The following is a 13,332-nucleotide window of genomic DNA, read 5'->3' as shown; positions in this document are numbered from 1 at the left end:
CGACAAAGGCTATGGGGTAGATGTCAACAGCGACTGGCACAGAAATACCAGAGGAAGCAACGGTAGGGAAGAGGAGAAGGATATACCACAGGAAAAAGAGTAGTGGCAGAGGCAGGATGAAATAGCCTGTGGAATGTGTAATATAGTATGGTGTGCATTATTTAGGTCTGTTATACTCTTACCTTTATATACACTGTCTTATACCCAGTATATGAATGAAAGTGGTAGAACAGTATCATTTATGAATTACAATGTGTGCCACCCAAGAACAGAGCTGGGTTTTGTAGGACCATATAAATTGGAGACGTCAGGTATATGAAACTGCAAGTACAAAATTGCTAGGCCCCATCCAGGTCCCTGGAAGCTTCATTACCTTCAGGCAAACCTTTCTTAGGTACCCTCCCCAGCCTTCCCCTCGTTTAGCATCACTGATCCAAAAAGAATGGAAAACAGCTTTGGATGGGAATGGGTAACAAGTCAGAAGAGCTGAGTTTGCTTTATTATTAACATTATAGAGTTCAGGAAAAGGAGGATACGGTACTCAGTTACTCAAGGAAAGAATAAAATGTATGGGAATTACAAAGATGATAAATTTTTTTAAAAAGAACTTTTTATTAATAGTTTTATTAACTGTTTATTAACTTTTAAAAAACTTATTTATTTTATACTTTTGGCTGCATTGGGTCTTTGTTGCTGTGTGCGGGCTTTCTCTAGTTGTGGAGAGCGGGGGCTACTCTTCGAAGGCTTCGCGTTGCGCGGGCTTCTCATTCTGGTGGCTTCTCTTGTTGCGGAGCACAGGCTCTAGAGCACAGGCTCAGTAGTTGTGGCGCACAGGCTTAGTTGCTCCACGGCATTTGGGATCTTCCCGGACCAGGGCTCGAACCCGTGTCCTCTGAATTGGCAGGCAGATTCTTAACCACTGTGCCACCAGGGAAGCCCATATTAACTGTTTTTTAAACAGTTGTTTACTGCAGATTCTTTACTCTTAGAAACTGTATAAAAGTGAAAATACATAAATAGGTGAACTTCCCATTGTATTTCATATTTCACACTTGGGTTTTTTAATTGAAACGTATTTGCTAATCAGTGTAGTGTTAATTTGTAGAAGTGTGTCATCTGCACCCGTGTTGAATGAGTCTGACACATAATAACCTTCCATTAATACTTGTTTAATGAAAGAATGAATGAATCGTTTATGCAAGATCGGGACTTTTAAGATAATTATAATAATTGAAGGAAAACAAGTGTTGGACACTAACCTGTATTTTCTAACATTATTTCCTTTTAGAAAATGTGATATTACCAATCTTTTGAAAAATTAAAGACTGTATTTTCTTTAAAGACTAAGAGATATGCTGAATTGATAACTTGGCTATTAAGATATAAATTGCCAAGGCGCTATAAATCTGAGAAAATGAGAGCATAATTTGAAAGGAAGAGATTATAGAAATGGGTATATGTGATTCAGCAAGAAAGGCCATGAGTACAATGAGAGTAGAATCTGTAACTATGCACTGTTTTATGCTTCTCAACAGACAGTTTTTACACGTATATTATATGGGTCTGCCTGCTTGTCTCCTGTTCTCTATAATTTTAAAATGTGTTATTTTTTATAGCTGTTATTTTTGGGCACACAAGTGAATCAACATGTATATACAAAAGATACTGTTTCTGACATGTAAAATGCTTAAGATAAATTTATTTCTTTATCTTACATTAACATTTATATATATTAAAGCCTGTTCAGTTGTAGTTCGCATTTTTGAAAGTGTTTTTATATGTACAATGAAAATACACCTTTTAATATTGTACAAAGTTTTAAAAAAAATCTTTTAAAAGTACAATAAGATGAAAGGAATTTAAAAATCGACATTATTGGCACAAGATTCATGTTAATGTTTACTCATGTAAATAGCACAAAATACTGCCTAATTAGTGTGGTTGGTAAATTTTTGGTACTTTAATTTTCTCTGTTATTGTAAACCATGCATAAAATGCTTGCCTATTGAGAAGTGCAGAATTGTCAGAGCTTAAACAGCTGACATCTGCTTACTCTCTTAAAAAAAAAAAAAGAATAGGAAGCCATTTCAGCTTAATCTACCTCAAATGTGTTCATGTAAATGGAGGTCCATCTATTGACCTGTATTCTTTTCAGCTCAGGATTGGTCCACATGGTTCATGAAACCAGGAAGCCTGATTAGAAATGCAGATGTCGAGACAGTGAAGTACACCATCCCCTTTTCCCTTTGCTGTATCTGTCAGGGTGAAAAGTGGCTTGTACAAGGGTCAGTCACCCATACTCACTTAATTACTTTTCTTGGACCCACAGAGCTGTCACAAGCTGTGGTGGACGCGGGAGCCATTCCTCTTTTAGTGCTCTGTATCCAAGAGCCAGAAATTGCTTTGAAAAGGATTGCTGCTTCGGCCCTCAGTGATATTGCAAAGCATTCTCCAGAGTTGGCACAGACAGTGGTGGACGCAGGAGCAATTGCTCACTTAGCCCAGATGATCCTGAACCCTGATGCTAAGTTGAAGGTAGTTAAAAATAAAGAAACAAACAATCCAGGATTCCGATAATCTAAGAAGATGGAAATGTGTGCAGATTAATATTATACATTTTTAAATAATTAGTAAATTATCATGGAAAACAGATATGAATATATTGTGTATTTGGTCCTTTAATATGTGAAAACTGTGCTGTAAGGATTAGACAATAAAGATGTGACTGGGAAAAAGTATGTGCAATGCTGAAAACTAGAAGTAGCATCAGAATTAATACTAATAATTAAAGTAAGAAATCACGTAATGATTAAATCTCAGGGTTAGAAGGGACCTAAAGGTTTTCTAGCCCATTGTTATATTTAAGTTTCCTGTAAAAATTGCCATATTTATATTAGTCTTTTTTATAGCTTTCTAAAATCTAATTTTCAGTTGATAGTCACCAATTATACTTTTATATTCTAATAGTTATATTCTGTAAGATTTAAAAATTGTTAATATTAATTAAGCAATGTAAAGTTTTTACAAATGATATTGGCAATATCCCAGAATGTTAGTTCTGCTTGATTGTTACTGTACTACATTACTGTGTTTATCATCAATTAACAATTTAAGTATTGTGTAATTAAGAAATAGTATTCATCCCAGGGTCATATTCTTTGACTAGCCTCAGTTGATAAGAGATTTAAATAGTCAATAGTGTGAACTAAGATGTTTAACTTGGAAATTAGGGAATTTAAGAAATTGACTATTTAGGTATAAGAAGACTAGGATGTGAATGCCTCGAGACTCCTAGATTATGTTGGACGTGTGATTGTTTTTTCCTCTTTATAAAGGAATTTGAGTGTGTACGAAGCTGTTTAAATTATGTCTGAACTCCACAGTGGAGTCCGTGTAACATTTGGGTTTGGTTTTTGCTCAACAGCGTCAGATCCTTTCAGCTCTCAGTCAGATTGCGAAACATTCTGTGGATCTAGCAGAAATGGTGGTTGAAGCAGAGATTTTTCCAGCTGTACTTACCTGTCTGAAGGACAAAGATGAATACGTGAAGAAAAATGCTTCCACTTTAATTAGAGAGATTGCAAAACATACACCTGAGGTAAAACAAGGAAAAAAAAAACCAGCTTCAAAATACAACAGTATGGGGCTTCCCTGGTGGCGCAGTGGTTGAGAGTCTGCCTGCCGATGCAAGGGACTCATGCCCCGGTCTGGGAAGATCCCACATGCCGCGGAGCGGCTGGGCCCGTGAGCCATGGCCGCTGAGCCTGTGTGTCCGGAGCCTGTGCTCCACAACAGGAGAGGCCGCAACAGTGAGAGGCCTGCGTACCGAAAAAGAAAAACAAAACAAAACAAACCAACAGTATGCAGTTAGTTTTAGTTTTTAAGTAAAACATCAATTTGTTCACAGGGCTCAGGGACAGTGTCACATGTTCTGAGGGTTTCTCATCCTCAGCACTGTTGACATTTTGCACCAGATCATTCTTTGTTGTGAGGGGCTGTCCTGTACACTGTAGGATGGATGTTTAGCAGCATCCCTGGCCTCTGCCCACTGGATGCCAGTAGCACCCCTCCCCCAAGTTGTGACGAGCAAAAATGTCCCCACATATTACTAAATGTTTCCTAGGGGACAAGAGTGCCCCCACTTGAGAACCACTGGGTTATATCAATGGAGTTTGAGTCTGAAATCTCAGGTTTTAATCATTTTCTGCTTTCCATTTCTAGATTGTAGGGACCGTGGACCTTTGTTGTCCTGTCACTCTAGGTCAGCTGGGCGTAATGAGAGATGGTGCCCTTCCAGGTTGGGAGAGACCATCAGGCCCCCTGACCTGGCGTAACTGCTCTAACAGCTGCTCTTGCACGGTGGTTCCTGCTCTGAGGTGTGAGGTGGGAAAGGAATAGAGACGAAGCGAACCTGGGTAGATTCTGAAGTTATGTCTTTTTCTGTGTATATTTTCACTAATCAATTTCATTTCACTAAACTTTTAAGTCTTTATTCTTTTTTTTAAAAAAAATACTTATTTATTTCGATACACCAGGTCTTAGTGGCAGCACACAGGATCTTCGTTGTGGCGTGGGAGATCTTTAGTTGCGGCACATGGGATCTAGTTCCCTGACCAGGGATTGAACCCGGGCCCTCTGCATTGGGAGCTCGGAGTCGTAGCCACTGGACCACCAGGGAAGTCCCAAGTCCTCATTCTTTATTTCACCCAACATCTTTATCTGGTTGAGATTGTTCAAGACTGGAGTGCAGTCAGCTAGAGATCATTGCTAGCAAAGGAAGGATAATGGGGCTAGACTATTTCAAGTCTGATCTCACCTTTCAGCATTCAGTGATTAATCCAATTCTTACTCACGCCTTGTGATGGGGGGTTTCAGCAGTTAGCTAGTTATGAACTAGCCCTAGGCTTAGTGTTTAGGTGAGGAGTTTTGACATCCATTATGATAAGGATAGAGTCGTGCAAGAAAAATTGAGCCACAGAGAGGGTCCTCACAGTGAGCATATTCTGTACATTAGAAATAGCAGGACTGTTACCCTTGTACACTTCTTTGATAAATATAATAATTTCACTAAATCATATTTCAGATTTTACCAGATGTTTTTTAGGTCCTAAATTTTAAAATTTGGCAATGCTAAAGTAATATTTAAAGATCATCTTACACTTTAGGGCCATGGTTATCTAGCTCTCCTTCTTTTCTCTTAGCTTTCTCAGCTGATAGTGAACACGGGGGGAGTTGCTGCCGTGATCGATTGCATTGGGTCCTGCAAAGGAAACATAAAGCTGCCGGGCATCATGATGCTTGGCTACGTGGCAGCTCATTCTGAGAACCTGGCAATGGCGGTCATCATTTCCAAGGTTTGTTCTTGCTTCCTTTTCCTCTGGTTATTGCAGTGAGATACTCTAAGACAGAACCACAGATTAATACTATCCCACAGAGTGTAAAATATAGCTGACCAGAGTCAAAGAACTACCAGCTTTCTTCAAGGCTTATTAGTAAGTTTCCCAAAGCAGTGCTTGAAGTAAAGTTTACTTGGCAGGAAGTTTAAAGTTTTACTCAGTGTTTAATATCAATAAAATGTCAACACCTCTGAGTGTTAGTATCACCTATATCTAAATACCATGTATTTGTACCTTGAAGGATTGGCTTTACAAGTATGTAAAGCATACTTTGATTAAAGACAGCTATGATAAATGACATGCCCAGTGGTCATTTTTATTATTCTGTACATTCTCCCCCTTCCTGCCATTTGGGCAGGATATGACAATGGATGGCTCTCTCTCCTTCAGCTTCCATGAGCTAATTTCTCTTCTTAGACATGGGCAATTCAGAGCACATGTTGGATAGCATGTTTCTGACATGCTGTTTCCTTGCTCTAGGGATTTGGCCTTATCTCAGTTTATGGCTTGGAATTAACCCACCAGATCACGTAGCCCTGGCTCATAGTAGGTGATCAAAAAATATTTGTTGAATGAATAAATATTGATCTCCCGAAGCATGCTTCAAAGGCTGCGTGCTCCCAGTGTCTCCAGCAGCCCTCTAGAATGTGGATTTCTTATCAGCATGGAAAATCTGCTGCTGTATGTTAAACAGAAGTGTGGATTTTTTTTTTAATCCTTTGCTAATCCTCAGAATAAAAATAAGCCTCAGATCTTTATTTTCTACCTATTCCTTGATAATTCTTTACTTCACTCCTTTTTATCTCTAGCTTTTCCTTTTGTTCTTCTATTACTAAAGACTCTGATAGTGACTAGAGCAGTAGTGCTGCTTTCTGAAGGGTCACCATGGGGATGCGATGAGGATTCTTGATTCTCGGTTCTTTTGTGGATAGTCAGAAAGCCTACTGTAGGAAGGATGAGGAAGGAAGCAGCAATTGCTTTTGCTTCCTGTGTTTCTTCCCCAGACTAACCAGGAGGTGCTCCCTGCCTTTGTTCTGGGGCTGCTTCTGGCCTCTCACATCTGGTTTGTCTTCCATTTAACTGAAGATCAAGGTGGGGGCAAGCAGCAGTTTGAGGCAGACCACGCAACACTGCCTCATCCTTTTCCGTTCCGTGTAGTACTCTCAGGACTGACAACACCTCCCGTCTAAATAATACTTTCTAATGTTCAAAGCACATTCAACGCTCCTTGTCTCATTTGCTGTTCAAAACAACCGAGGCCAGTAAGTCAGAGTGTTGGGCATGGGGTAAAGGGGGCTGTCTTCTTTTCCTCCTGCTTCTTCAGTCTTGGTATGTCTCAGAAGTATGGACTTTCTGGAGAGTTGCCTCATTCTGAAGATAGAAAGATTCTGACCTTTTTTTTTTTTTTGTATGGGCAGACACATTTTTAGTCGTAAGAAGGAAGTCAAAAAAAATATGGCAGATCTCTTCTTTAAGAAATTGGTCTTAAAAACCTAATTTAAAGGTGGAGGGAAAAAAAGTATATATGATCATTTGGCCTTTGCTGTGGTAGCATGACCCATGTGATAGTGGCTTTTGTGGTATTAAATTTAAAGTGATAATTCTTCTAGTCTCAAGTTAGTTAGAAAATTATGCCTATACAGAATGAATTATAATTTGATTTGGTTATTTGACTCTTCCTTGGGTATATAAACTGTGATGCATTTGAGGCCCTTTAGTTAACTCTGTTTTGATTATTTAGATAAAATTGAAGTTTGAAGTGCAAGATATAAGCATATGCCATCTGTGTAACAAAAGTACTCATCCTCCTTTGACATTCAATCATGTTAAAATGGGCAAAACTATCATTTAAATGTTGACCAAAATTAATGGAAATTTACTATTTCAGAAAAGGTTTTAGTGACTATATTTCACCTAAAATTTACTTAAATAGGATTCTTGCTCATATTATTCATTTGATTTTGGATCTATAGTAGGTATTTTGTTCTCAGATCTGTTATACTTGGTGAAAAGTCAATTTTTAAAAGGATTCTAAATTAACTTTTTTAACAAGGGAAAGCAAAAGGTTTTATTTATATTTTTATTTTTTTAACATCTTCATTGGAGTATAATTGCTTTACAGTGGTGTGTTTCTGCTTTATAACAAAGTGAATCAGCTATACATATACATGTATCCCCATATCTCCTCCCTCTTGAGTCTCCCTCCCACCCTCCCTATCCCACCCCTCTAGGTGGTCACAAAGCACTGAGCTGATCTCCCTGTGCTATGCGGCTGCTTCCCACTATCTATTTTACATTTGGTAGTATATGTAAGTCCATGCCAATCTCTCACTTCGTCCCAGCTTACCCTTCCCCCTCCCCATGTCCTCAAGTCCATTCTCTATGTCTGCGTCTTTATTCCTGTCCTGCCCTTAGGTTCATCAGAACCATTTCTTTTTTATTTTTTTAGATTCCATATATATATGTGTTAGCATACAGTATTTGTTTTTCTCTTTCTGACTTGCTTCACTCTGTATGACAAACTCTCGATCCATCCACCTCACTACAAATAAGTCAATTTTGTTTCTTTTTATGTCTGAGTAATATTCCATTGTATATATGTGCCACATCTTCTTTATCCATTCATCTGTTGATGGACACTTAGGTTGCTTCCATGTCCTGGCTGTTGTAAATAAAGCTGCAATGAACATTGTGGTACATGACTCTTTTTTTTTTTTTTTTTTTTTTTAAGCGGTACGCAGGCCTCTCACTGTTGTGGCCTCTCCCGTTGCGGAGCACAGGCTCCAGACGCGCAGGCTCAGCGGCCATGGCTCACGGGCCCAGCCGCTCCGCAGCATGTGGGATCTTCCCGGACCGGGGCATGAACCTGTGTCCCCTGCATCGGCAGGCGGACTCTCAACCACTGCGCCCCCAGGGAAGCCCCATGACTCTTTTTGAATTATGGTTTTCTCAGGGTATATGCCCAGTAGTGGGATTGCTGGGTCATATGGTAATTCTATTTTTAGTTTTTTAAGGAACTTCCACACTGTTCTCCATAGTGGCTGTATCAATTTACATTCCCACCAACAGGGCAGTAGGGTTCCCTTTTCTTCACACCCTCTCCAGCATTTATTGTTTGTACATATTTTGATGATGGCCATTCTGACTGGTGTGAGGTGATACCTCATTGTAGTTTTGATTTGCATTTCTCTAATGTTTAGTGTTCTTGAGCATTCTTTCATGTGTTTGTTGGCAATCTGTATATCATCTTTGGAGAAATGTCTATTTAGGTCTTCTGCCCATTTTTGGATTGGGTTGTTTGTTTTTTGATATTAAGCTGCATGAGCTGCTTGTAAATTTTGGAGATTAATCCTTTGTCAGTTGCTTCATTTGCAAATATTTTCTCCCATTCTGAGGGTCGTCTTTTTGTCTTGCTTATGGTTTCCTTGGCTGTGCAAAAGCTTTGAAGTTTCATTAGGTCCCATTTGTTTATTTTTGTTTTCATTTCCATTTCTCTAGGAGGTGGGTCAAAAAGGATCTTGCTGTGATTTATGTCATAGAGTGTTCCGCCTGTGTTTTCCTCTAAGAGTTTTATAGTGTCTGGCCTTACATTTAGGTCTTTAATCCATTTTGAGTTGATTTTTGTGTATGGTGTTAGGGAGTGCTCTAATTTCATTCTTTTACATGTAGCTGTCCAGTTTTCCCAGCACCACTTATTGAAGAGGCTGTCTTTTCTCCATTGTATATTCTTGCCTCCTTTATCAAAAATAAGGTGACCATATGTGCATGGGTTTATCTCTTGGCTTTCTATCCTGTTCCATTGATCTATCTTTCTGTTTTTGTGCCAGTACCATACTGTCTTGATTACTGTAGCTTTGTAGTTTAGTCAAGTCAAGGAGCCTGATTCCTCCAGCTCCATTTTTCTTTCTCAAGATTGCTTTGGTTATTCGGGATCTTTTGTGTTTCCATACAAATTGTGAAATTTTTTGTTCTAGTTCTGTGAAAAATGCCATTGATAGTTTGATAGAGATTGCATTGCATCTGTAGATTGCTTTGGGTAGTATAGTCATTTTCACAATGTTGATTCTTCCAATCCAGAAACATGGTTTATCTCTCCATCTGTTTGTATCATCTTTAATTTCTTTCATCAGTGTCTTATAGTTTTCTGCATACAGGTCTTTTGTCTTCTTAGGTAGGTTTATTCCTAGGTATTTTATTCTTTTTGTTGCAGTGGTAAATGGGAGTGTTTCCTTAATTTCTTTCAGATTTTTCATCATTAGTGTATAGGAATGAAAGAGAGTTCTGTGCATTAATATTGTATGCTGCTACTTTGCCAAGTTCGCTGATTAGCTCTAGCAGTTTTCTGGTAGAGCCTTTAGGATTCCTATGTATAGTATCATGTCATCTGTAAACAGTGGCAGTTTTACTTCTTCTTTTCCGATTTGTATTCCTTTTATTTCTTTTTCTTCTCTGCTTGCTGTGGCTAAAACTTCCAAAACTGTGTTGAATAATAGCGGTGAGAGTGGGCAACCTTGTCTTGTTCCCAATCTTAGTGGAAATGGTTTCAGTTTTTCACCATTGAGAATGATGTTGGCGGTGGGTTTGTCATATATGGCCTTTATTATGTTGAGGTAAGTTCCCTCTGTGCCTACTTTCTGAAGGGTTTTTATTATAAATGGGTGTTGAATTTTGTCAAAAGCTTTTTCTGCATCTCTTGAGATGATCATGTGGTTTTTATCCTTCAATTTGTTAATATGGCATTATCACATTGTTTGATTTGCATATATTGAACAATCCTTGTATTCCTGGGATAAACCCCACTTGATCATGGTGTATGACCCGTTTAATGTGCTGTTGGATTCTGTTTGCTAGTATTTTGTTGGATTTTTGCATCTATGTTCATCAGTGATATTGGCCTGTAGTTTTCTTTGTGACATCTTTGTCTGGTTTTGGTATCAGGGTGATAGTGGCCTTGTAGAATGAGTTTGGGAGTGTTCCTCCCTCTGCTATATTTTGGATGAGTTTGAGAAGGATAGGTGTTAGCTCTTCTCTAAGTGTTTGATAGAATTCTCCTGTGAAGCCATCTGGTCCTGGGCTTTCGTTTGTTGGAAGATTTTTAATCACAGTTTCAATTTCAGTGCTTGTGATTGGTCTGTTTTGTATTTCTTCCTGGTTCAGTCTCGGGAGGTTGTGCTTTTCTAAGAATTTGTCCATTTCTTCCAGGTTGTCCATTTTATTGGCATAGAGTTGCTTGTAATAATCTCTCATGATCCTTTGTATTTCTGCAGTGTCAGCTGTTACTTCTCCTTTTTCTTTTTTAATTCTACTGATTTGAGTCTCCTCCCTTTTTTTCTTGACGAGTCTGGTTAATGGTTTATCAATTTTGTTTATCTTCTCAAAGAACCAGATTTTAGTTTTATTGATCTTTGCTATCGTTTCCTTCATTGGTTTTTCATTTATTTCTGCTCTGATCTTTATGATTTCTTTCCTTCTGCTAACTTTGGGGTATTTTTTGTTCTTCTTTCTCTAATTGCTTTAGGTGTAAGGTTAGGTTGTTTATTTGAGACTTGTTTCTTGAGGTAGGATTGTATTGCTCTAAACTTCCCTCTTAGAACTGCTTTTGCTGCATCCCATAGGTTTTAGGTCATTGTGTTTTCATAGTCATGTGTTTCTAGGTATTTCTTCCTCTTTGATTTCTTCAGTGATCTCTTGGTTATTTAGTAGTGTGTTGTTTAACCTCCATGTGTTTGTCTTTTTTACAGACTTTTTCCTGTAATTGATATCTAGTTTCATAGCGTTGTGGTCAGAAAAGATACTTGATAGAATTTAAATTTTCTTAAATTTACCAAGGCTTGATTTGTGACCCAAGGTATGATCGATCCTGAAGAATGTTCCATGAGCCCTTGAGAAGAAAGTGTATTCTCTTTTTTTGGATGGAATGTCCTATAAATATTAAGTCCTTCTTGTTTAATGTATCATTTAAAGCTTGTGTTTCCTTATTTATTTTCATTTTGGATGATCTGTCCATTGGTGAAAGTGAGGTGTTAAAGTCCCCTACTATGATTGTGTTACTGTCGATTTCCCCGTTTATGGCTGTTAGCATTTGCCATATGTATTGAGGTGCTTCTGTGTTGGGTGCTTAAATATTTACAATTGTTATATCTTCTTCTTGGATTGGTCCTTTGAGCATTATGTAGTGTCCTTCTTTGTCTCTTGTAATAATCTTTATTTTAAAGTCTATTTTGTCTGATACGAGAATTACTACTCCAGCTTTCTTTTCATTTCCATTTGCATGGAATATCTTTTTCCATCCCCTCACTTTCAGTCTGTATGTGTCCCTAGGTCTGAAGTGGGTCTCTTGTAGACAGCATATATATGAGTCTTGTTTTTGTATCCATTCAGGCAGTCTGTGTCTTTTGGTTGGAGCATTTAAGCCATTTACATTTCAGGTAATTATTGATATGTTTGTTCCTATGACCATTTTCTTAATTGTTTTGGGTTTGTTATTGTAGGTCTTTTCCTCCTCTTGGGTTTCCTGCCTAGAGAAGTTCCTTTAGCCTTTGTTGTAAAGCTGGTTTGGTGGTGCTGAGTTCTCTTAGCTTTGCTTGTCTGTAAAGATTTTAATTTCTCTGTCGAATCTGAATGCGATCCTTGCTGGGTAGAGAAATCTTGGTTGTAGGTTTTTCCCTTTCATCACTTTAAATATGTCCTGCCACTCCCTTCTGGCTTGCAGAGTTTCTGCTGAAAGATCAGCTGTTAACCTTATGGGAATTCCCTTGTGTGTTATTTGTTGCTTTTCCCTTGCTGCTTTTAATATTTTTTCTTTGTATTTAATTTTTGATAGTTTGATTAATATGTACCTTGGCGTGTTTCTCCTTGGATTTATCCTGTATGGGAACTCTCTGTGCTTCCTGGGCTTGATTGACTATTTCCTTTCCCATATTAGGGAAGTTTTCAACTATAATCTCTTCAAATATTTTCTCAGTCCCTTTTTTTTTTTTTGAGGTACACGGGCCTCTCACTGTTGTGGCCTCTCCCGTTGCGGAGCACAGGCTCCGGACGCGCAGCCTCAGCAGCCATGGCTCACAGGCCCAGCCGCTGCGCGGCATGTGGGATCCTCCCAGACTGGGGCACAAACCCGTGTCCCCTGCATCGGCAGACACACTCTCAACCACTGTGTCACCAGGGAAGCCCTCAGTCCCTTTCTTTTTCTCTTCTTCTGGGACCCCTATAATTTAAATATTTGTGCATTTACTGTTGTCCCAGAGGTCTCTGAGACTGTCCTCAATTCTTTTCATTCTTTTTTCTTTATTCTGCTCTGCAGTAGTTATTTCCACTATTTTCTCTTCCAGGTCACTTATCCGTTCTTCTGCCTCAGTTTTTCGGCTGTTGATTCCTTCTAGAGAATTTTTAATTTCATTTATTGTGTTGTTCATCATTGTTTGTTTGCTCTTTAGTTCTTCTAGGTCCTTGTTAAACATTTCTTGTATTTTCTCCATTCTATTTCCAAGATTTTGGATCATCTTTACTATCAGTACTCTGAATCCTTTCTCAGGTAGACTGCCTATTTCCTCTTCATTTGTTTGGTCTGGTGGGTTTTTACCTTGCTCCTTCATCTGCTGTGTGTTTCTCTGTCTTCTCACTTGGCTTAACTTACTGTGTTTGGGGTCTCCTTTTCGCAGCCTGCAGGTTCGTAGTTCCCATTGTTTTTGGTGTCTGCCCCCAGTGGCTAAAGTTGGTTCAGTGGGCTGTGTAGGCTTCCTGGTGGAGGGGACTAGTGGCTGTGCTCTGGTGGATGAGGCTGGATCTTGTCTTTCTGGTGGGCAGGACCATGTCTGGTGGTGTGTTTTGGGGCGTCTGTGACCTTATTATGATTTTAGGCAGGCTCTCTGCTAATGGGTGGGGTTGTGTTCCTATCTTGCTAGTTGTTTGGCATAGGGTATCCAGCACTGTAGCT

General features: G+C 38.8%; 1 protein-coding gene across 1 annotated transcript in view; it reads left to right on the top strand.

Moving 5' to 3' along the window:
- Positions 1-13,332, top strand: part of SPAG6 (sperm associated antigen 6) — a 59,979-nt gene that overhangs the window by 34,111 nt on the left and 12,536 nt on the right. The window contains exons 4-6 of the mRNA XM_022580204.3: positions 2,330-2,535; positions 3,425-3,598; positions 5,202-5,354. Of these exons, the coding sequence (XP_022435912.2) occupies positions 2,330-2,535; positions 3,425-3,598; positions 5,202-5,354 (533 nt within the window). The remainder of the gene's footprint in view (positions 1-2,329; positions 2,536-3,424; positions 3,599-5,201; positions 5,355-13,332) is intronic.

Source organism: Delphinapterus leucas, chromosome 2, assembly GCF_059928025.1.
Source record: "Delphinapterus leucas isolate spDelLeu-1000000601 "Yukka" chromosome 2, BTC_Dleu_Yukka2, whole genome shotgun sequence".
Lineage (NCBI taxonomy): Eukaryota > Metazoa > Chordata > Mammalia > Artiodactyla > Monodontidae > Delphinapterus > Delphinapterus leucas.
This window is presented reverse-complemented; position numbering and strand designations above follow the sequence as displayed.